The sequence below is a fragment of the Globicephala melas genome, chromosome 9 (assembly GCF_963455315.2).
Source record: "Globicephala melas chromosome 9, mGloMel1.2, whole genome shotgun sequence".
Taxonomy (NCBI): Eukaryota; Metazoa; Chordata; class Mammalia; order Artiodactyla; family Delphinidae; genus Globicephala; species Globicephala melas.
Genome location: NC_083322.1, coordinates 56336110 through 56361241, shown reverse-complemented (window position 1 = coordinate 56361241; position 25132 = coordinate 56336110). Strand labels below are relative to the sequence as shown.

Sequence of the window (25132 nt, the reverse complement as noted above, 5' to 3'; positions counted from 1 at the left end):
AGGATTGTGAGCTATTGATGTTACAGGTCATGCCAGTAATCCTGGACCAACACACAAGCTTCTCCCCAGTCAGAAAGAACATGCAAAAAATTCCTTATCAGACAGTTGGCAGGAGCGCAAGGGAAATTGATTTTTATGTCATATTTGTTGGTAGAATATCCCTGGCTTCAAAGCAAAGTTTAGAGTAACAGTACACAGTTACTAAAGACTAATTAAGTTCCGAAGTTTATCACTGGCTAAACTCACATTGTATCTGTGATACAAAGCAGATATTTAAGAATGGTGAACCTATGACCCTGTACTTATGCTTGACTAACTAACTGGCAATTCTCTCCCTGAGTCAGCTAAGCCAGGTTTTGCTGTTCTAAGAGAAAAGTTAAATTCGAAGAGGGTAAAGCTTACAGGGAAAAATATCCCATTATTTAAAAAGGAAGGGAGGGAGGGAGGGAGGAAATCCTACCATCACCATTCTGCATGCTACTCAGGCACTGAAGAGGTTTACCCAATGAAATTACTTTTCACCATTGGTTTCAGGATACAAGACCATTAAAATTAGAAAACACTAAAAAAAAATCCCATTATAGTTTCATGAAATCTGCCTGCTGTGGAAAAATATCAAAATGCAGTCTCACATAGGCTGATCATGTTAGAGTATAATATTTATTAAATTTCATCATTTATGATCACTCTCACAACCAAATTAACCCTAACACAACTTTCACATTTAGAAACACAGACGGCAAACTGATTTTTCAACTATTTTGCTTACATTACTTTTCAACTGTCATGCAGTGCTCATAATTAGGAGATACTACTATACATTAACACTCTCATATTATGCTTATTAAGAACCAAATTCAGAGGGTAGAAAAATGCCAACATAAATTCATTCTCCAAAACTGCCCACGAATGTATTGTCACTGTTCTTTCTAATCATATATTTATAGTACATTCTTCAGTAAAAGGTATAACTGTAGTCACATAACAATAGTTATGATGAGGCAATATCATTTCAAGAAAGAAATACAACAAATGAAACTAAAAATTGAAGAGAAGCAATCGGAGCGTATAAAAATCATTTGAGAACACCACATAAACTCCAATGTTTTCCACTTTCCAGTTGGAAAGAACATGCACAAAGTTTTCTTAAGACAGTTGTCAGGAGTGCATGAAAAATTGGCTTTCATATCATGTATGTTGAGAGAAGATCAATGTCATTGAGGAAAAGGGACTGTGTTCATTATCTTTTGGGTCTGTCTATATCATCTATAGCTGAGAGAAGTTTTTGTCTTGCTTTCTTATTGATATGGGATCCCAGGCAAACATTTACCAGATTGGTCAGCTGCTTCGTCGAATACTCCTGCTCAAAAAAAGAAGATTCAAATTTAGTACACTGAAACACATGTATGTGATCAATGCAAAAAACAGGCAGACAGATATTCAGGTCTCAGTGGATAGTTACTGAGCACTAGAAATCAGCGTAAAGCAGTGGAAACTGTAGTCAAGACATGGAAGACACACTGTTTACAGAGCTCTTAATAGTGGGGAATAAGGATACCTATAGTACACACTTGAAACAGGAAGCACTAGAATGTTTTTAATACGGCACATAACATACCAATTAAGATCATACACTATGCTTCTTTCTATGACAGTCTTTGTTATTAGGTTATCAAAATACACTGACATTTCAAAATTTTAAGATGCCACTAAGTAAGCAGTTTCTAGCACTGTAGCTTTTGCAAACATTTTAGGTAAAAGAAAAAAATCTCCAACCACAGAACAACTCTTCTGAGATATAACAAATGAATAAGGTAACAAAGGACAAAAAGTTACTGGTTTTCAAACCCTCGTATTATAATTGGTAGCTAGAAAGTACAATTAAGACTACAGTTGACCCTTGAACAATGCAGGGATGAGGGGTGCTGACCCTCCATGCAGTGGAAAACCTGCACATAATTATAGTTAGCCCTCCTCATCAAGGTTCCTCTATATTCGAGGATTCAACCAACTGAGGATGATCATGTAGTACTATAGTATTTACTATTGAAAACATTTGCATATAAGTGAACCTGTACCATTCAAATCCATGTTGTTCAAGGGTCAACTATATAAGTATTATTTTGCTGTACAAATCAATTTAGTTCCTGAATTTCAGATAAGTTGTTAGGATGAGCATGAATAGGAGCTCATCAGAAAGTTTTATATCTTCATTTGGTTCTGGAGGATGAAGAGTAAGAGTTCAGCTCAGGAAAGAGTTGTGTACTAGCATCTAATAAGAAAAGAACATGTCTTCACTGGAGGTAACCAATAAAACAGTGCAATTTCAAAACATGAGAAAGAGTTCATCTTAAAATTCAGCAAACTGCTCAGTTTGTGTATCTGATCTCTGAGAGCACCTGTAAACACCTCATAAATTCTCTCAAGCAATCACTCAACATTTAGAAAGTACCACCCAAGCACTGCACTAGACATTGTGGAAAGTTCTCTGAAAACAGGACAATCCGGGCTGCTGGGAAAATTTCACTGTATTACAAATATCAGTTAGTTAAAGCTTTTCCAAAATACGATTACTAAAAATTTTAGTCCACTATATTAAAAGAAGAAACCCTAAAATGGGCATCGTTCTTACATCAAATAATGGACCTCTACGAGCTGTGCTTTTTCTCTTCAGTTACTTGTCCTTTTACCCCAAATCCCTTCCTCAGTACCAACCCCAAAGTGTTTACAGCTTACTTTATTAAATGGATTCTAGCAACATCAGCAGTTCATCTGCATCTGGTTTAGCATTTTGGTTCTCAAATGACGGAGGTCAATGGGACAAAAAGTGGTGACATTTTTCTCAATTCTGGTGTATTGATTAAATCACTGAAAATAACATGTACATTTCTACTTTGCTCCCAAAGATCTGAAACTGCCCTACAGTGGGCATGTTTACACAAAGTTCAGGCTAATGGTCCAGACTAAAACTCATTTCATTTATCTACAGTGTTGAAACTAGAAAGGATGAGCCTGATAAAGTAAATATAAATAATTCCTTACTTCCTTACCCAGTCAAATGAGATAAAAATTTACTTAGCTTTTACCCATGATGTTTACAGTATTAATAAATGTGAACACTAGAGTTACTGATGGAATAAGATTTGGTGATAATTTTAACACTTCTCATATTTTCATTAAATCTGTCTTCACATACTGCCTATCTAGACAAATGATATATAATAACAACTATACCGAAAAGCTCCCTGTACTGAGCATTCTCTGGTGATATATGTTGAGTTGAACTGTGTCAAAAAAATTCAGCATCCACAATAACACTTGCTATAAGTAGTATTTTTCTCTACTTACCTATATATTCACACAAAAGAAAAATAATCTCACCTATACTTAAGGTAAAATCTAATGTAGGATGAGGTTAAATTTAGCTATTTAAATGTTAATATACCAATCATCACTACTACATGTCAGCGTGTTCAGGCCATCACCCATTCATTGTTCAGGGCTACAAGAAGGTTTAAGTTACATAACAGACTTTAGCTTGTGAATCATTTCAGTGTTGCTATATTCAATTTGTCCTGATGTTAACCAATTTCAGCCGTCTCCTACAACACAGCTGCAGGATAAACACAGCTAAAGTTCAGACTCTGGCTGTTTTTCCAGATAATTACTGCTACAGTTCACAAAGTCTCAAAAGGATTTGATCAGGCAAAGGACATTGCATAAACAGTGTGAAATACGGTAAAGAACTGGCATAAGTAGTTCATGCTAAAAAAGCAAATGTTTCTGTTTCACCCATATGATTTTGAATTATATACTAGACAAGAACAGCAAAATGGATAAGGAATAAAAACTTAATTAACTGTTTCCCAGCTCTCACCCTATGCTCTTTGATCCAGCGTTCCATGTCATTCTCAGTTAGATAGTAAGCTTTAATATAGGTTTCCACAAATTCTTTATCTGGAATTGGTCTAATATCTGTTAGTTTTTCAAGTTTCATTAAAAACTGCTGAAAATCCAATTGCATCAAGGCACGACCCTCATTACTACACTTCTTGACGTTGGCATATCTAAGACACACAAGAATTAAAACACATAAATGATGGGATGGTTAGAAAAAGAAACCTTTAGGTACTTAAACTTTTCTCTAATCCACATTTGGTGAGATTCTATGAGAAAAAAGAGCACATGAGCCTTGAGTCAGAAGGACTGGGTTGTGTTCCAGCCCTGTCACCAAGCAGTCAACTTACCTATCGGGGCCTCAGTTTCCTCATTTGCAAAGCAAAAAGATCAAATAACTTCTAAGGTTTCTTCCTGCTCTACAGACCATAGTTCTGCCTACTCAATTAACATAATCATCTGTAAGAATGTTAAACTGGTATTTAACTGGTATTCCAGTTAATCTGGCTGCCAAGAATTATTTATAAAACTAAGCTATGAATATTCCCAAGTAATCTTAGCTTCATAAAACTGTTCAATATTTTAACTACTCAATGCAAAGAAAACAAATGAAATAACTCTCCCGTAAACATTCAGCAAACCTAAGAAACATGTAAGCATATAAGCAAAGAAAGTACATACATATTTTTCATAAAAAAACACTTTATAGACTTATTCTGAGACCCCACACTACTAAAAAACTGTGTTCTAAGGTGGACTAGTAATAAGAATAAATATGTTAACCCTAACAGTACATTTTATTATTCATAAGTCAGTGTCTCATTCCTTCAAGCATACAAAATGTGGAGAATTCAACACTAGGAAATGAGGTACTTCCCCTAAGGAAATCTGCAAGAAAACTAGTTTATATTATTTAAAGTGACCAAGCTTTTTTTTTTTTAAATAAGAAGTGTTTTATACACAAATATAACATTTGTTATTCACTTTTCTACCATTAAATAAATTTGTTAACAGTACAATCCAGTCATGATTGTTGACCGAGAGCCATTTTGGGATTTACAGCACTGCTGGTTTTAACCCTAACCCTAACCCTAACAGACTGGATGGTGTATTATACAAAATGCCAAGGCTGTTGTCAGCTTGTCACCGTCACTTCCACTTTCAAATACATTAATTTTTATGACAAATAAGAAACGATGAGAAATCAGATAAATGATAGTGTGAAAATTCAACTGATGTGCAATTCTAGATCACTGTGAATGGTCTTTGAAATAGCAGTTTGCTTTCCAGGGATATTTTAAATGTATTACTGATTCTTATTTGTATTCTAGATGTTACAGGCAGAGTAAGCATGGTCTCTAAGTGGGAAAATTACTTTTGATCTGTAAACTCAACATATGAAAGATTGATACAGTTTACAATGATATAATAATGATATTAACAGTGATATAGTGGTTATGAGGACTGATTTTACCATTAGAAAATGAGGAGTTCATAAGCCTTCTCTGCATTTAAAAACTGTGTGAACTTGGACAAGTTACTTAACCTCTTTAGCCTTGAGTTTCTGAGGCTAGGTTATCTCTCTGTTGACAAAACAGCGAGAATACTACCACCAAAGAGAGTTTATGTTAGGATTTGGTGATAGAATCCTGTGAAGGGCTTGTTTCAATAAATGACAAATAGCACTCAATGAATGCTATGTATAATCAACATTGTAATAACTGTATTAGGTAATAATAATTATTACTAGTTTAATTTTCAGATAACCATTAGATGCTGCATTCCTCACTCCTCTACTAGCTGATTCTAAGTCACCAGCAAGAAAAAAAGTGACACAGTGGCGTTTAAGGTCTCTTTTCTAATTACATTCCAAAGTTAAACCTGAATTACTATGAGACTGTCTGCTATTTATCACTATTTATCACTATCTCTACCTATTCTCTGCATCCATTAGTGATAACATATAATATTATTCATATATTATGATTTATCACTGAAGAATCAGATAATGCTTTCATGAAAAACTTACCCTTCCACAATTGTTCTATTAGCCAGACGTATACAATGTTCCCAAAGTATATTAGACACAGGCAAGGGTATCCGAACTCTCTTAGAAACTTCATTTAACCTCGTGTTAAACTGCTCAAATTCCTAAGAAGACAAAAATCGTGGCCATATGTGAATATAATTATAATGTTACATTGCTTTCCCATCTTAGAGGCAAAAAAGATTTTAAAATGCTCAGAATGAAATCAAGTAAAACAAAGAGAGATAATGCCAAAGATAATTTGGACTTAGTGTGAAGTGTTTTTTTAAGTATATCAAATTGAATAAAGCATGTTGTAATACAGAGTACACTACATTTCATCTCAAAGGAAATAAGTGTCATTAACTGATTAAACAATGTTCAAATGTTTCTACATCTCAAATTTTTGTATGACTGTCAGTATGGATTAAAAAGGCTTAATAACTAATATATCTTTAAAAATATCTTTAAGAAACCCATATTTTAAAAAAGCATTTGAATGAGCTTTCACCTCAGAGTGAACTATTTGTAATTTGTAGCTGTACACCTTACAGAGCAATCTGATAAATTATTCTCTTTCCTAAACATTCTTTTAAAGTAAATAAATTACATACTGAATGATTCAAAAGTAATGTAATAGTTGTAAATTTTTAGCACCAAAACAACTCCATAATATACATTATCTCATTACGCATAGAAAAACTAAACATTTTTATTACTTATTAGTATCTTTTGTGATACCACTCTACTAAAAAATATATGTAACTAATTTAGACAATTTCAACAGCTACATGAAAGCAGCAGATGGTTCACCCTTCAGTAAATTTATTTCTGATTTCTTTCGACTATTATCATCTAAATATGTTCATTTACAAAAGTAAATGCTGTTGATCCTTTCTCGCCAATACAGTTCAAATAATTTTAACAAGCCTTAAAATGATATATTTTTCTTTAGTTTCCTCAATAGAGAAACTACACAATGTGTACCAAGTCAAGACTGACATGTATTCAAATAACACACAGGTGGAAAAAAATCTGATCATCACCAATCAAGCTACACATGATCGTTGTGTTATCTCTGGCTGCTTCCTAAATCACAATTTTTTTAATGATTTTTGACAGTTAACTGCTTTTAATCATTTATGAGAAAGAAGTAGGTCTTCAGTCCACTAAGCTTACTTTTGAAAATCAAAGTAAATAAGTAATTGCTCTTCCTCTTTTTCATTTCATGAATCTAGCAAAACAGTATTTGCTACTGTATTTATGCTTCACTACAGTAAACTCTGCTTTAGATTTCAAGAGTCATAATTCAATACTTTTCATTAATATTTTAAAGATAAATTTATAGGCTTACTGTATGAAATGCCATTCTACTCATTGCTAAATCCAATGTTCAAGAATGCTTATTGTTCAATGAATAATAAAACTATTTCATTTTACTTATGATTCTTTTGGGACAGATTCTTTTGCAGACTGCTTTTACCTAAAGGTTTGGACTTGGAAAATAACAGAACAAAATTTATCATAAAAGTTTATTTTCTTTTTTTAAATAAATTTATTTATTTATTTTTGGCTGCGTTGGGCCTTCTTTGCTACACACAGGCTTTCTCTAGTTGTGGCGAGCGGGGGCTACTCTTTGTTGTGGTGCGCGGGCTTCTCATTGCAGCGGTTTCTCTAGTTGCAGAGCACAGGCTCTAGGCACACGGGCTTCAGTAGTTGTGGCATGTGGGCTCTAGAGTGCAGGCTCAGTAGTTGTGGCGCATGGGCTTAGCTGCTCCGCGGCATGTGGGATCTTCCCGGACCAGGGCTCGAACCCATGTCCCCTGCATTGGCAGGCGGACTCTCAACCACTGCACCACCAGGGAAGCCCTAATGTATCTCTTTATTGCTGTCCCTGCGCTGGCATATAAATTCCTTGATGGCACGTAAGTTCCTTAACTCACAACTATATTGCCAGCACCTAGATCAGTACATGGCATATGTCAGGTGATTTATAAATATCTCTTGATGCATAAATGAAAAAAAAATTACAATTCTTTCCAGAAAACTTATAAATGTTAAGTCATTGAACACAAAGGTATTTGCATGACACATTGCAAAAGTAATGTGATTTCTGGAAAAAAAACTTAGAATAATCAGGGGTGTAGTCTCTTGCTAATGAATATATACAACTCTAGAAATATCTTCTAATTAAACAGAAATATCCTCTTGTCACTACAGTCATGGCCATTGAGGTTACATAATATGAAGCCAGCTAAGACACACTAATCAGACTCTAATTCAAAATGGGATATTACTGAGCAAAAACAAAAAATCTACAAAGTATTCTTGGGTCTAAAAGAACACAAAATTTGGAAAGAAATCCTAATCCAACTCAGGGACTTTAATATCACAAGAATGCTAGAATGTGGTACAAACTATAATCTCACAATTTTGGAGCTATTGCAATTACAGGAATAATTCCCTTAGTAGAATTATCTTTAACAGAGATGTTTCCAAGAATACTTGCCTTTAACAGTGCATCTACATATATGTTGTGCTGTGACATAATTTCTTTTACATCCCATTTCACATTAGCCATTAGGAGCAGCATCTGTTCATAATCAATGGCTTTACCAGCTACAATCCAGTAAATTGGTTTGCGTAGTTCACTGGCTGTTGAGACGGTCTGAAATAAATTTCACAGAAATGAAACCAAATATTTTCTAAAAGTATAAAATTTCTAAAATATATTTTGTTCCTGTTTCTAGTACACATCATATCTGAAAATAAAACACTATACTCTTGGAGATTTAAATTATGAAAATACTTTAACTTGTGGGCAAGGAAGGGTCTTACTCAAAACATAATTTTGAGATATTCAACAAACTTGAGGCCACTGACAATTCAACTAAAAAACTATAGATTTTTTCACTTCTCTCCATTTCCATTTCCACTTGCACCTCAAGATCCCATCATCTCTCACCCACATTAGTCTAAAAGTCTTCAAACCAGTCTCCTGCCTCTAGGTTTGCCATCTGAGGTCCATTCTTCACACTTCCCCCAAAGTGCTTTCTAAAACACACACCTCACCATACTACTCACCACCTCTTTCAAATCTTCCAGTAGCTTCCCAGTACCCTTGGAACAAAGTTCAGCTCCTGGCTGGGAGCACTGTATGTCATGTGACTTCTGCTTAATCACTCCGGCCATCTTTCTCATCACTGGCCCTCTTCCCCGCTCTGAGAACTTGAATTTTCCTTAGCTGCTCACAGGCACCGTGCTCTCTCATCTGTAGGTCTTCATATAAGCCACTACCTTAGTCGAAATATACTCCTCTCACCCTCTTTCTCTCTGGTCCAGTTTAAACATCAGTTTCTCAAGACAGCCGTTCTAGATAACCTCCCCCAAACCATACCCCTTCTCCGCCTCCAGTCAAGGTTAAATATCCTGCCACTGTTTCTTTCCCTTAACTATACTTTATTGTAATATAGTTTTAATTGGCTCTTTCTCTTATTAGACTAAAAGTTATAAGAGGTACTCAATAAGTATTTATTTAATACAGGAATTCATGAATGAATAAACAAATATTCTAATCCACCTCTCCTGAGGTTGAGAGACTGACCACTAGTTTAAAAAAAAAACGAAACACCTAAATAACATGTGACAGTCCTATCCTGCTCACAGTTGAAATGATATATAAGACATGTCTGACCTGAGAATAAAACTGCTGAAGAAAGGGTTTTTTGACTGCAGGCATCACAGCATCCAGATGTGGCTGAAGGAACTCAAACTGTTCAGCCAAGAATACCCTAAAGGGAATAAATAATCCACCATGTAAACAAAACACAGGATTTAGAGCCTGTCAATATTTTTTGTGTAACTAATCTTTAAGATCTCTGAGCAAAAGTTTAACAATTAAAATTATTTTCCATTTTAAACAACTACCTTGCATTGCCACTTGACACACTCATTTACAATTCACACAAAAATTAATGCTGAGTTATCACTGAACGTGAGGTGATGTGAAAGAAGGATGACTTCAAAGGAGCTAATCTGGTTACCACAAGGTGTACAGTTATGCTGCTTTGCATGTAAGATATGAGCACAGATAACACAAAAGATTGAAGAAAGAATACAACAGTATTTTTAGAAGGATTTCCCATGTAATTACACACATCAGACCCATGAATTCACAGATTTAACACCTGACACTTTTTAGAAATAACCCAAACATTCATAACAGGAAATAAAATGGAACTTGGCTGAGACACAGACGTGAACTTCACATGCATACACGAGACATACACGTGAATGAATCGTAATCATTCAGCTGAAGACTGCTGGTAGTCACACTGTTTTTCACTACTCTTTGTTATATACAAAACCTCTTAAATTATACTGGACCATATTTTATGGAAGAAGTTATATGCTCTCACTTTATTAAAGAACTTGGAGATTTATAAAGGTCAGGATGCACTCCTGCTGATGTCAAGGATCGACTACATTTAACACTAAACTGACAATGTAACTACAGTTTCTCTAGAATTGTAATTCAATGGCAAACTATAAAGTACTATAATATAATATGCTTTTCTAAAGTCTTACTTAAACCAAGGATCATGCTGCTAAAGAATGAAACTTAAAAGATTACCCTCCTTCCATTTATACACCTGAAAATCAACCATGCCATTTTAAAAACTGATTCGTAATCTAGTTTAGGATATACTTCTCAGAAATATTGAGTAATTTAAGGAATATTTAGAAGTGGGAAATGCATACAGCTAGAATACAGTGCTTACTTTTATAATCTTTCTTAAATATTTAATGGCAAAGCAACTGTTTTTAACAACTTACAAGGATTCTGTGGCTACCACTCTTTCCGCCAACCCATACAATGTATCCCCAAATGTCAAAACCACTAGGTGACTGAGGTGAGGGCTCGGTACCTTCTCCTTTCTCTCTTCTGCTGCTGTGAGCGTGGCAGTAGGATCAGCTGAAACTTCCTGAAAATATAACATACATATACACACACAGCCTGAAACAGCAAATCTAATAGCAATAACCCATGTGATTTTACAAAAGTGGAGCTATAATTAAAATGCTCTCAGGCATACATTAATTACATTTAGTTTCAGTTCTTTTTTTCCTCCTTTTACATTTTCTAACTACTAGAACTTTCCTTTTTATACTAAGTGAAAATGATCCAACTCCATATGCTATTATCTGTGCATGACCTAAAATTGGCCAACACAAGGAATCTTTATGAATTGACAAATATTTCACAGAGACAATAGTGAGATGCCCTTCAAGAACTTGTAAATGAGGAAGAACAGACTGCCTCTCCAGGACCAGGCTGGTAAAATCCAAAATTATGGTGTGATTAACCATTTCACACCTAAACCTTAATCAAGGTAACTTTGGTATAATCCCAAGAAGGCAGGACTAAAATGTTGTTCTAAACTGAAACAGAAGCAACTGTATTGTATATCTCTAGGGATAGATTACTGACCTGAAAGAAGATGGTAAATGGAAATAAAAGAAAGGGATGCCCAAAGAGCAGAGTGAGATGAGCCTTATAAGATCCTCAAAGAAAACTACAGCACAAAAATTGAATACAAACAAATCTAAACGTGTACAAAATGTAAATCTGGATTACTTTTTAAATCAATTACATAATCACAAATCTCTAACATTTGCCTTATGAATAAAAGAGACATCAAATGCATAGGACCCTGGGAGTATAACAGGTTTATAAATTTTGCAAAATGGAAATAATACATTATAAAACCTTTCAAGTTAGAAAATGGTTTCATTCTTGTTTAGTTCTTTTTTATATCCTATATTCTACTAAAGGTATTGTCTCTCTTCAATCTCTAATTACTCAATTAGCATTTAAAAGTTATTTTGGGAACAACTGTGCTTTCTCTAAGGAGAATCAGGATAAGGGAACTATGCAAGTTAATCAATGTCACAGCTCCACTATTTATTTCCTTCTACTAAAAAGGAAAATAATCACCCAACTACTGCCAAAAACAACAACAACAACACACAAATCACAAAATTACATATGGTTTGGTACCAATTGGGTGCCTGTGCTATTTAATTTAATTCTGGTGGCTATTTAATACTTTTATTATTATTATTTTTAAGATTTATTTATTTATTTGGCTGTGCCAGGTCTTAGTTGCAGCACACGGGATCTTTGTTGCAGCATGTGGGATCTAGTTCCCTGACCAGGGATTGAACCCAGGCCCTCTGCATTGGGAGCGTGGAATCTTAACCACTGGACCACCAAGGAAGTCCCTGAGGGGGCTATTTAATAACCATCTACCAGACTGTCCAAGTGAAGAACCTTAGAATCATTCTTGAACACCCCCTCTTCCTTTGCACCTCCCTCATGCCTAAACAGACACCTCTCTTGTTTGTTTCTTCCTCATGTCATTACTTCAGTAATACCTAGGTGATCTTTCTAAAATGAAGATGTGATCATACCACTCCGTAATTTAAAAGTCTCAACTGACGATCCCTTCCTTACAGAAAAAAAGCCTAAACTTGTTGCCACGATATTACTCCTTTACAAACAGCAACCTTGCCAGTCTCATTTCAAGATAATCTCTACACCCCTGAGGTCTAGTCACACTGGGCTGCTTACTACACCTGTCGTACTGACACTCCTGTCGTAACAGCTCTCTTCTCCTTGCCTGCCTGGCTCTTACCTCATTGTTTAAGTAGGAACGCATATTCACCTCCTTTCTATAACTTTCTCAGTCTCCCAAGAAAAATAACTATCTTACTTGTGTTAATATTGCCTATACATATACCTGTTATGTGGCATACTGCATACTTTATCAGTTGTTGTTTTCTAACTCTCCTACCTCACTGTGAGTTCTTGGTGGGTAGGGACCAATTTCACCCTCTTTGTACCTTAAGTCCTTGGCATGCCTGTTGACATTAGCAGGCCCTCTGTTAGTTTCATTGATGGAGATGTTGATAAGAATCTTCTCTTCCTCTCCTATTATCCTCTTTCAAGCCCATTCCAACCAGGTTTTTGTCTGCTCCACTCCAAAGAAAGAGTAAGCAAGGTCCCCACCGGCCTCCTTATGGCCAAATCCAATAACCAACTCTGAATATCCATCTCTGAACATTCCCCCTGATCTTTAAACACTGGGTTCAGTCCTGAGACTTCTCTGACTTACATTCTACTCCCTACATGATTTCATCCGGTCTCACAGTTTTAAATGCCATCCACATGCCAACAGCTCAAAATTTATATACTTGCCCTGACCCCTCTCTCACCTCTAGTGCATTTAACATATCTGAAACTGAACTCTTGATGTCCTCTTCAAGTGTGTCCTCCTAAAAGTCTTATCCATCCCCATTATGGCACCTCCATTCTCCAGAAGTCAGGGGCCATCCTTGATTCTTCTCAGTGTCACACTCCTCTTATAATCCATCAACAAATCTTAATGTGTCTACCTTCAAAACAGATCCATTTAGGGAAATACACTTGAAGAGAGCAAGAAAGTCCCAAACTATCAAGCTGACATAAATAAATGGTATGTGCTTATTGCACACTTAAACGGAAAAGCTCCTAAACAGATCCATGTTTCAGCTTACACCAGTATAGTAAGGAAAGGACACACAACTCTCTGAAGACTTTAAAAAAATGAAACTTTAATCAATCTTTACTCTCACAGTGAAACTTATATTTTTAGCCTTTCCTGCCAGTAATGTACTAACACAAAGAAAATTCATATTTATGGACTTTTCTGGATCAATTTAAAATACATTTTTATTATCAAAGATTCAAAGTTGGCCACAGGTCTTAAACAGTTCAGCATCACCAGGTAGATAACTAAAAATTCACATTTCTGGTACCATTACCACCTACCCCAACTTCCTTTCCTGCTTATCCACTATTAGACAATTTTTCTTAGACTTTTATTTGATGGGTCAAACAAATTTTCTTAGTTTATGGTGAATTTAGATGATAAACAATTTCAGGTGGCATTTTAAAGAACATGATGATTCCATTTTGCCTTTTACAGCTTAAAGAGAAGCAAAACTCAGAAGATATATATGGAGAAAATAAAATCACCAAAAAAGTGCTTACTAAAGTTTTAACTAACACATAGGAGAAATATAAGGAAAAATACTACCTCCATCCAGTGGTTCCAAATTAGGCTATAAATTATTTTAATAGCCAAAGAATGTATTGAATAGCAAGAAACCAATTAATGTTCTCTGCCAATGTAGATGCAAATTAATGAAGTGAAGAAAATTTATATACCAGCTTATGAAAACCTGAGATCAAGGTCTAGTAAATGACAAATATATTTTTTAAAATAATAAAACGATGCTTAGCAGTATGCGTAATAACTTAACACATAAAACACTGGAAATTTTCAGAAAAACTTCTACTGTATTGTTGTAGAGTCTTATCCATCAGAGGAGTGGGGACTGTGGATAGGCTCTGTCAAAGGTCAGTGCTCCTTACAAACTGACAGAGGAACAACGGCTCACACAGTCTTCTGATCCAAGGTACAGTCTTTGATTTAAGAGATGCTAAGAATAAGGTCTTAAAAAAAAGATATTTTTAAAAGACAAGGTGGCAAAGAAAAAACCAGGCACATGTATCAATTTATTGGGGAGGGGTGTGTAGCTGGTTTTAAAAAAACGCATTTCTAAAATTGACTATTACAGCAATTCAGGAAAAAACTTATCCAATGAACAAAGAACTGGTCTGACAGATGCTACAGATACACTGTTATCGTTAGATGGGTGACAGCTTGTCTTAAATAACAGCTAGTTTGGTCCCATTGTTTACTGGGTCATGCTATTTCATTACACACTGTATGGCAGCATTAAATCCACAGCTTAAGGGTCAGATCTGGAACCGTGGTTTGACAATCATAAGCTAGTAACTAGCAGAGCTGGCAGAGAAATGCTAGAGTGAATGATTCTAGTGGTATATTTCAGCCCACCTATCTTGAGGCATTCAGCCAGAAACAAGAAAAACTGAGGCTGTGGACTAAGATCTGGAAAACAAGATCTTCAGGTCAAGGTTATACTAAGTATCAAAGAAGGAGAAGCAAAATCAAAACAGATAACTGCCAATGGGACTGAAAGCCAATGATGGATTTTACACAACAAAGACCAAAAAAAAAAAAAGAAGGAAAAAAGAAAAAGAAATAGATGGCTGTGTCAAACAAGGAGCCTTGACTCTGAAAACAAAGATCAGGATTAAGTGGACAAGAAAACAAGCCAGGTTAATCCAGGAGACACCAAACTCAAGGATTCGAGTTTATTCACTTACTCTATAAACATTTATTGAACAGATGCTATGTGCCAAGGTAAGTGCTAGGACTATGAACATATATTAAAAAAATATGTGCTGGGGCTTCCCTTGTGGCGCAGTGGTTGAGAGTCCGCCTGCCGATGCAGGGGACACGGGTTCGTGCCCCGGTCCGGGAAGATCCCACATGCCGCAGAGCGGCTGGGCCCGTGAGCCATGGACGCTGAGCCTGCGTGTCCGGAGCCTGTGCTCCGCAATGGGAGAGGACACAACAGTGAGAGGCCCGCGTACCATAAAAAAAAAAAAAAAAGTGCTGGGCCAAAAGACCTCCAAATTTTAAGGGGGATGGATGAGACGGATACAGGTTATTTCCTCTGTGTAAACAGTGCTCACCTGAAATATCTGCATACGCCTCTCTCACTTTATTCATATCTCTGCTTAAAGATCACTGTCCCATCACTCTGCTTCATCTTCTTCTTGGCACTGATCAGTATCTGACACTCTTATACATTTATCTGTCTCTCTGCCCCAATAAGATTCAAGTTCCAAGAAGACGGGAATTACCTCTTTTGTTCACTGATGACTTTCCAGGCCTACAATGCCTGGCATATAATAATTATTCCAAACAAGTATTTCTTAAAAGAATGATTACATTGCTTTATAAAAACTTCAATAACAGAAGTATGCTCATAATATAGAGCTTATGAGAAAAGAGGAAAGTGATTGCTTATTTGGGTAAGTGACAGAATAAAGGAAAATTCATAGATGCAGAGAAATGCACTGAATGACAAAAGTCTCTGGCTACAGTGACCAAGCATAAGAAAATTTTTTTTTATTTTAACTGCTTATGTTGGCTTAAACACTATAGAGGATCAGCCCTGTTTTGCTACCTAACCCAGCTTTTTAAAACATGCATTTCATCACATGACACTGTTAAGAATCCAGACCCCCTACTGCATAGCTGACTAAACCTAAACTTCTCAAATATTAAAGCCATTTAAAAAGTCATCCTAAACACTCTTTGCAACACAATTCTTTGGCATAAACTGGTGCCCCATCACAAAAATCTGCCAAAATTTGGGCCAGGCTCGCTCCCACCTCAAGGCCCTTGCTCAGCCTCTGAACCTTAAATTGAATGCTTTCTTTCTCCTCTTCCCCACTGCTCCCATGCCTACTCTTCAAAGTCTAGCATAAGTCTCACTTCCTCCTTCAGTCATTCTCTCACAGTAATTTTGAACATAAACCTTTCTTCTCTTTGAACTTGTACTGCATGTAGAGCCAGTATCATATTCTTTTGTGTACACCAGCTTTCTCTCTCCATCAGGCTATAAGAAATCTCCATTTTACTTACTGCATGCCATTAATGTTCTAGGGACACAGGAACTCGATGTACATATAGAAATACACTTACATGTAGTTGATTAGATCGCCAATTTCTATTTTAAATAACCTAAAAGAATTGATTACTTACCAGATCAATGAGGCTTTCTTGTATTCTGTTTAGAGTTGTTCTTAGTCTACTACTGCTAAGACCTAGTCCCGTGGATTCCAACTGAAAAAGAAAACGAGAGGCATGTTAAACTGCTGTGGAGATAACCCTGCAAATGTTGTAACTTCAAATTAGTGAAAAGTAAGTATGTGGTGAGTTTTCACTCAGATACTTAGCATTCAGAGGGTTTCCAAATTGCATTTAAAAATACCAAAACATCAAAGACAGAAATCAAATCTTAACCCTCAAAGGAACAAGAGAGCTATTTACACATGTGCATTTACAGGTCACACTAACATCTATCAATCTAATGGATTTATCAGGAGAGAGTTCACCAAAATTTATGTCCCACAAGTTATTGTTTTTAATTGCAAAACTTAAGATTTTTAGATACTTAAAGAACCCAAGGATAAGAAGGGCCACACTGATACAGAAAAAACAAAACAGAGATGATACATACTTTCAATATCAAGAATAAGAGCATGAATAACACTACAGATCTAATGTTGAAACACCAGAAGGATAATAAGGGAATACTATGAATAATCTTATGCCAATAAATTTACCAAACCAGATGAAACAGACAAATTCCTTGACAAGCTATTATAAAAATTGACCTAAGAAGAAATAGAAAACTTTAGCAGCTCTTATTAAATTTCATTTAATAAAAACCTTCAAAAAGTACTAGTCCTACATAGACCCTCAGAAAGTAGAAGAAAAGAGAATGTTTCCCAATTGTTTTATTGTTTTACTAATATTACTCTGATTCCTAAACCAAACAAAGATACCACAGAGGGCTTCCCTAGTGGCGCAGTGGTTGACGGTCCGCCTGCCGATGCAGGGGACGCGGGTTCGTGCCCCGGTCCAGGAAGATCCCACATGCCACGGAGCGGCTGGGCCCGTGAGACATGGCTGCTGAGCCTGCGTGTCCGGAGCCTGTGCTCCGCAACAGGAGAGGCCACAACAGTGAGAGGCCCATGTACCACAAAAAAAAAAAAAAAGAAAGAAAGAAAGATACCACACAAAACGTAACTACAGACTCCTAAACTTTATGGACACAAATTTTTTAAATCCTTAAAATATTAGCAAACTGATTCATGACCAAGTGGTATTTGTCTTGGGAATGCAAGACTAGTTTAACAGCCAAAAATCCTACTTTGAAGTTAACCAGTGTATTTCACCATATTAATATATTTCTTTAGGAAAGAAAGTTATGATTGTTTAAATAGATTCAGAAAAAGGCATTTGACTAAATTTATCCTTTCATGGTAAAAGTTTAGAAAAATTCAGTAACAGAGGAGAGTTTCTTCAACATGACTACAGGCATCTATAAAATAGCTAGCATCATACTCAATGGTGAAAGGTTCAATGCTTCCTATCCAGGATAGATGAAAGTGGAGGGAACAAGATGAGGATGTCAACTCTCACCACTTTTTCTTGAGAGGTAAAACCTTTGATTTCAAATCATTTTTTTTTATAACATCTCTATTGGAGTATAATTGCTTTACAATGGTGTGTTAGTTTCTGCTGCATAACAAAGTGAATCAGCTATACATATACATATGTATATATCCCACCCCTCTAGGTGGTCACAAAGTACTGAGCTGATCTCCCTGTGCTATGCGGCTGCTTCCCACTAGCTATCTATCTTACGTTTGGTAGTACATATAAGTCCATGCCACTCTCTCACTTTGTCCCAGCTTACCCTTCCCCGTCCCCGTGTCCTCAAGTCCATTCTCCATGTCTGCGTCTTTATTCCTGATCTGCCCCTAGGTTCTTCGGAACCTTTTTTTTTTTTTAGATTCCATATATATGTGTTAGCATACGGTATTTGTTTTTCGCTTTCTGACTTACTTCACTCCGTATGACAGACTCTAGGTCCATCCACCTCACTACAAATAACTCAATTTTGATTCTTTTTATGGCTGAGTAATATTCCATTGTATATATGTGCCACATCTTCTTTATCCATTCATCTGCTGATGGACACTTAGGTTGCTTCCATGTCCTGGCTATTGTAAACAGAGCTGCAATGAACATTATGGTACATGACTCTTTTTGAATTATAGTTTTCTCCGGGTATATGGTCAGTAGTGGGATTGCTGGGTCCTATGGTAGTTCTATTTTTAGTTTTTTAAGGAACCTCCATACTGTTCTCCATAGTGGCTGTATCAATTTACATTCCCACCAACAGTGCAATCACTAAATGATTAGTGATGTTGAGCACTCTTTCATGTATTTGTTGGCAACTCTCACCACTTTTACTTTACATTGTGCTGGAGGTCAATTTTTTTTTTTGTAATTGACCTCCTTCTTTTGTGGTTTCTTCATTAACCCAATCTTTATTTAGATGTGTGTTGTTTAATCTCCAAACACTTAGGTTTTCCTATTTTATAGATATTGGTTTCCAATATAATTACATTGAAAATATATTCTGTATGATTTCAATGTTTTAAACTCATTACAACATGTTTAATGGCCCAGAATATATGGTCTCTCCTGATAAATGTACCATCTGCACTTGAATATATATCCTGCCATTGTTAGGTATGTTGTCCTACAAATATCAATTAAGTCAAAATGGTTGAAAGAGTTGTTCCAATCTTCTGTGTACTTGCTGATTTTCTATCTAACTTGTTCTAGTAGTTACTCTAGTGTTAAAATCTGCAGCTGTCGTTGAATTTTTTCATTTCCTCTTGAATTCTGTCAATTATTGCTTCATCTATTTTGAAGCTCTGTTACTAGGCACATATGCATTTATGATCATTATGTCTTCCAAATGAATTGATCCTTACATCATTAGAAATCCCTCTATCTCCGGTAATACATTCTGTTTTCAAACTTATTTTATCTCATATCATAGCCACTGCAGCCACCTTATGCTTACTGTTTGCATGGCATATCTTTTCAATCCATTTGCTTTCAATCTATGTTTTTTGTTACTAAGCATGGGCTTTGTTTTTAATCCACTCTGACAATCTCTACCTTTTAATATGAGTATTTAGTCCAGGAACATTTACTGTGGCTGGGTTTACATGTACCATTACATGTTTTCTTTTTTGTTCCTTGGTTCCTCCTTTCCTGCTTTTTCTAATTATATGATTTTTTCTTTTATTAGAATCCTACTTTAATTTTCCTGTAGGCAAAAGTTAAAGTGCTTTGTATTATTTTTCATTATTCTTCTATGGATTATAATATACATTCTCGATATTTCACAGTCCATTTACTGTTCACAATGTACTGTTTTACATAATATATAGAAATCTTGCCATCTTATAGGTCCACATCCCTCCACATACCATGGTATAGTTGTTATACGTAATACATTTACATATATTATGAACTCCAGAAAAGAATGTTATACTTTCAGGTTTAAACAGCTATATGGTTTAAAAAGAAATTAAGTGGAAAAAGAAAACAACAACAACAATCTTTTGCATTTCCCCAAGTAGTTTCCATTACCAATGCTTTCATACTTTCTGAGGATTGATGTTTTCATCTGGTATCATTTTCCTTCACTCTGGAAAACTTCCTTCAACATTTCTTGTATTACATGTCTGTTGGTGACAACTTCTCTTAGTGCTTTTTTTTCTTTTTATCTGAAAATGTTTTAATTTCATATTCATGCTTGAATAGTATTTTTGGTGGCTATAAAATTCTGGGCAGACATTTTTTCTTTTCTTTCAGTGTCTGAAAGGTGTTGTTTAACTCTCTTCTAGTCTCCACAGTTTCTCGTGAGAAGTCAGCTGTTAATCAGATCATTGGTCCTTTTTATGTCATAAGTCTATTAAAGTTTTCAAGAGACAATTTCCTCATGAGGTACCCCACTAGACTTTTCTTTGTGTTTATTCTGTTTGCTGTTCATTTAGCATCTTGTATCTGCAGTTTTTGGACAGTGTTTCTTCAAATATTTTTTCTACCTCATTCCCTCTCTCATCTCCACCTGGTATTCCAATTAAATGTATGTTTGACCATTTGATGTAACTTAGCACGTCCCTAAGGTTTTGATCATCTGTGTTTTTCAATCTTTTTTTCTCTATGTTCTTCATTTTGAATAATTTCTATTGATTTATTTTCAACTTCACAAATTCTTTCCTCTGTCATGTCCATTTGGCTAAGTACATTCAGTAATTTTTTTTAATTGCTGGAACTGAATTTTCAGTTCTAGGATTTCTCTTTGGTTTTCTTCCTACTGTTTCTACTAGAACTTCTTATTTCTCTACTGAGATGTTCATGCATTTAAAACATGTTTTGTTTTACTTTATTGAAGATAGTTAAAATGGTCCATTTAAAATCTTTATCCCTTAGTTCCAACATCTTGAGTTCAGACTATATTGATTTTCTTTTTACTGAAGGATGTATTCCTCTTTTTTGGCTCTATGTATTTAGGTAACATTGGATTGCATCATCCATTCGATTCTGGAGATTTCGGATTCTGTTATTTTTCTCCAATAAGTACTGTTTCCTTTGTTTTCAGTATGCAATTTTCTTGGCCAGGCTTGAACTATAAACTGTCTCTTGTGTAGCAGCTTCAGTCTCTATTCAGCTCTTTTTTCTTTGACTGGCTGCAGTCAGTCTGTTCCACACAAACGTGGTTCATCGGTTAGTCAGAGATGTGGGTAGACAGAAATTGGGGATCCCTCCTCTGACTCTTCCCCATCTGAACTTCTCCCTACTCTTTTCAGTGTTCCCAGTTTCCTGGCTTCACTTTTCTGATTCCCCAATCCATAAAGACTATAGGTTTCCTTATGCGTGTCTCCAGTTATGTGCCTCAGGGACTGCACTTAGTCCTGGGCTAAAGGCCACGGAGATGGAATTTTTTTTTTGATTAATTAATTAATTTATTTATTTTTGGCTGTGTTGGGTCTTCATTGCTCTGCCCGGGCTTTCTCTAGTTCAGGCGAGCGGGGGCTATTCTTCGTTGCGGTGCACGGGTTTCTCATTGTGGTGGCTTCCCTTGTTGCAGAGCACAGGCTCTCAGAGCATGGGCTTCAGTAGTTGTGGCACAAGGGCTCAGTAGTTGTGGTGCATGGGCTTAGTTGCTCCACGGCATGTGGGATCTTCCCGGACCAGGGCTCGAACCTGTGGCCCCTGCATTGGCAGGCGGACTCTCAACCACTGCGCCACCAGGGAAGCCCAGAATTTCTTTTTATAGTTTCCCTTTCCCCAACCGCTAGCGTGAAATCCCACCAGAGTCTATATGCTTCTGTTCACTCTCCAGCATCTTCAAGAAGTTGCCTTTTGTTTTATAAAACATCCATGTTTTATCATTGTTTTCTGCAGGAAATATCATCTAATAAGGTCTCAGTCCCTCATACCCAGAAATGGAAGTTAATTCATTCTTAAAAGTTTAGATTTTGAATCAGACTCTCTACAAAAAAACAGTTCCATTAATGAAAGTTAACTTTAAATGAGGCTCACAAACTGTTGTCAAGTAATAACCCTCATAAGATTTACTTGGATAAGAAATAATTAGGATATAGGACTTCCCTGGTGGTGCAGTGGTTAAGAATCCGCCTGCCAACGCCGGGGACATGGGTTCAAGCCCTGGTCCGGAAAGATCCCACATGCCACAGAGCAACTAAGCCCGTGCGCCACAACTACTGAGCCTGCGCTCTAGAGCCCGTGAGCCACAACTACTGAGCCAGTGTGCCACAACTACTGAAGCCTGCACACCTAGAGCCCATACTCCACAACAAGAGAAGCCACTGCAAAGGAAGCCCGCTTGCCGCAACTACTGAGCCCATGCGCCGCAACTACAGAAAACCACGAGCTCTAGGGCCCGAGTGCCAAAACTACTGAGCCCACATGCTGCAACTACGGAAGCCCATGTGCCTAGAGCCCATGCTCCGCAACGAGAGAAGCCACTGCAATGAGAAACCCGCACACCGCAATGAAGACTAGCCCCTACTTGCCACAACTAGAGAAAGCCCGCATGCAGCAACAAAGACCCAACTCAGCCAAATAAATAAAATTATTGAAAAAAGAAATAATTAGGATATCAATCCATATCTCCTAAGAATCTACTATGTGCTTACTACTGCATTAAAGTAAGCTACAGAATGGTCTTCACAAAAGAATGAACAGAAAGGACCAAAGAAAACATAACTCAGGAGTTGAACAACAGAAGGCTTGAGGCAAGGCAAGACAAAGCAATACTATGAGTACCATTATTATAATGAATCAAATGGATTAGATATATACTACAACATGATGTAGTAGGCTATAACCAGTTCAGTGAAGAGTAGGAGCTTCAGGAGTAATTAGTATGAACAGAAAAAAATCCCTTAACCTAACGCATACACTGTGTCCCCCCTTCCAGACAATGACTTTCTAGAACCCCCAGGACACAACGAGATGCTTATTCTTCCATGAGCAGCAACCATTTAAATTCACTCATACAATTCTCTCTCTTCTGGGAAGGAAGCAGCAGTAGCCATGTTAAAAAGTGCAAGTAAGAGGTAGAGTAAATGCAGTATTCACTCATACAAACTCGCTCATATGCACATTTTGTTCTGGTTCATAGAAGACACACTGTTTCTAATACAGCATATGGGTGAACATCCATATAGAAAGAAACCCTTATAATTAACAATGTTGTTTGAATACAGTGAAATGGCTTTTACTGAGTCTTACAGGATTAAAAATGCTTTTAATATAAAATATCAGAGTAATGTTTTCTTTAAAACATAACAGATTTTAAATAAAATATGCAGCATACTTTACAGTGAGCACCTACCTGCACTTGGCTAACTTTCATCAGCTTCTAGTGAACCCCACTGTAAACAAATCTGTGCCAGTATCTAATCAGCTAGAAAGTCACATCCAAAAGCACTCAGTTCCAAAAGTTTCTGAAGGACTCTACTTGAACACATCTTATCAAAACTGTGGTTGAGAACTGTTTTAACTAATATGATAGTCACAAGTCATGTGTGGCTATTTATAGTTCAAGATAAACTAACTAAAATCAAGTACAATTGAAAATTCAGTCCCCAATCATACCAGTCACGTTTCAAGTGCTCAAAAGCCACTTATGGCTTATGGCTACCATATTGGACAGTACAAATATAGAATATTTCCATTACTGCAAAACTTCTCTTAGACCACACTGGTCTAGAGGCACAGTCCAAGAAGACAGAGTAAAGCTCATGTAGAAGACTGAACGATCCTGACAATTGGCTAAAACTCCAGAATGTCTTTCTTCTTTAGTATTTATTTATTGAGAGTGATGGATTAGTACATATTTTAAAGCAACATAAATTCTGCAGCAACTTAGTTTCTGATTATATTAGTATTCTTTCTAATTTTGCAGAGTTAAGAACATAGGAAATTCAGATCCCATATTAAAAGATCATGTCTTTGATATACTTGTAATCACAGCAAGACTATGAACATTTATATGATGAATGTAGTTATCCATTAAAATTCACAAGTTTTTGAAAAGGTACAAAATATAGTATGCGAAAAGTTAGTATTACGAGTATACTTTTATACGAAAAACTGTCAAACATGTAGGTGAACTACATAATAATTCCCAAGTATCAAATCAGTTACCTGCTTAATACTGTGCTGTTCTCCTTAGGAGTAGAAAAAGATAAACTCAACAAGAGCTTCGGAAACACAAAAAGGAGGTGCAGGAAAATTAATTCTGTGGCAGGTTCAGTTCAAAGATTTTCAATTATTTTAAATAAATATTTGCCGTTATCTTCTGAATGTAGTAGTGCCTGCTAAGGTTGTTAGCCAATATTTAAAATGTCTCATTTACTGTGTAATAATTACACACTGGGCCAGATTTAAACAAGACAACCTGCACATTTTTCATCACCAAAATATGTCAAGGTTAGAAACTGATGCTGTACTTTTTCTGCCAAAAATTTGAATAACATACAATATGTTTATCATATCAAAGCTTAAAATTAATGTATTTTAAATAAGGTGATGGGGTACACAAAAAGCTAATATCAATAATATGTTGGATTTTTTATGGATAATTTTCAAAGTAATGTTATTTATGTATTTTATACAGAGAGAATGAATTTTACATTTACAAAAACAAATAAATTTTAAAAGAAACAGACTCCTCCCCCAAAAGGTTGACTTACTGAATCATTCCGACCAAAAAAGGTATATATTGCATACAAGTAATAATCAAATAGCTGAGACATGAAATGGATAACATCAAAAGCAATTGGTTTAAGAATGTTCATCATCTGCATATATTTACCTGAAAAGAAAAAAAAATAAATAGAAAATTAAAATCTGTTAGTCTATAATTATTAAGAAACCATAAAATTACTTTACCAAAATATTTTTTTAATGAAATATTACATTCCTCAGTCACACCAGCCATGCCTCAAGTACTCAACAGTCACTTGTAGCTAGTGGCTACTGTACTGGACAGCACTGATACAGAACAGTTATACCATCTTGGAAAGTACTACTG

The 25132-nt window shown here is 36.0% G+C and overlaps 1 protein-coding gene across 1 annotated transcript in view; it reads right to left on the bottom strand.

The window, feature by feature from the left end:
• Nucleotides 1–485: 485 nt before the first annotated feature.
• The window catches only part of VPS50 (VPS50 subunit of EARP/GARPII complex), a 135737-nt gene continuing 111090 nt past the window's right edge, over nt 486–25132 (bottom strand). Inside the window, exons 21-28 of the mRNA XM_030857259.2 lie at nt 24792–24913; nt 16672–16752; nt 10760–10908; nt 9618–9714; nt 8433–8591; nt 5927–6048; nt 3878–4067; nt 486–1360 (exon numbers count right to left, since the gene is read on the bottom strand). Coding sequence (XP_030713119.1) covers nt 1241–1360; nt 3878–4067; nt 5927–6048; nt 8433–8591; nt 9618–9714; nt 10760–10908; nt 16672–16752; nt 24792–24913 — 1040 coding nt within the window. The 3' untranslated portion in view covers nt 486–1240. The remainder of the gene's footprint in view (nt 1361–3877; nt 4068–5926; nt 6049–8432; nt 8592–9617; nt 9715–10759; nt 10909–16671; nt 16753–24791; nt 24914–25132) is intronic.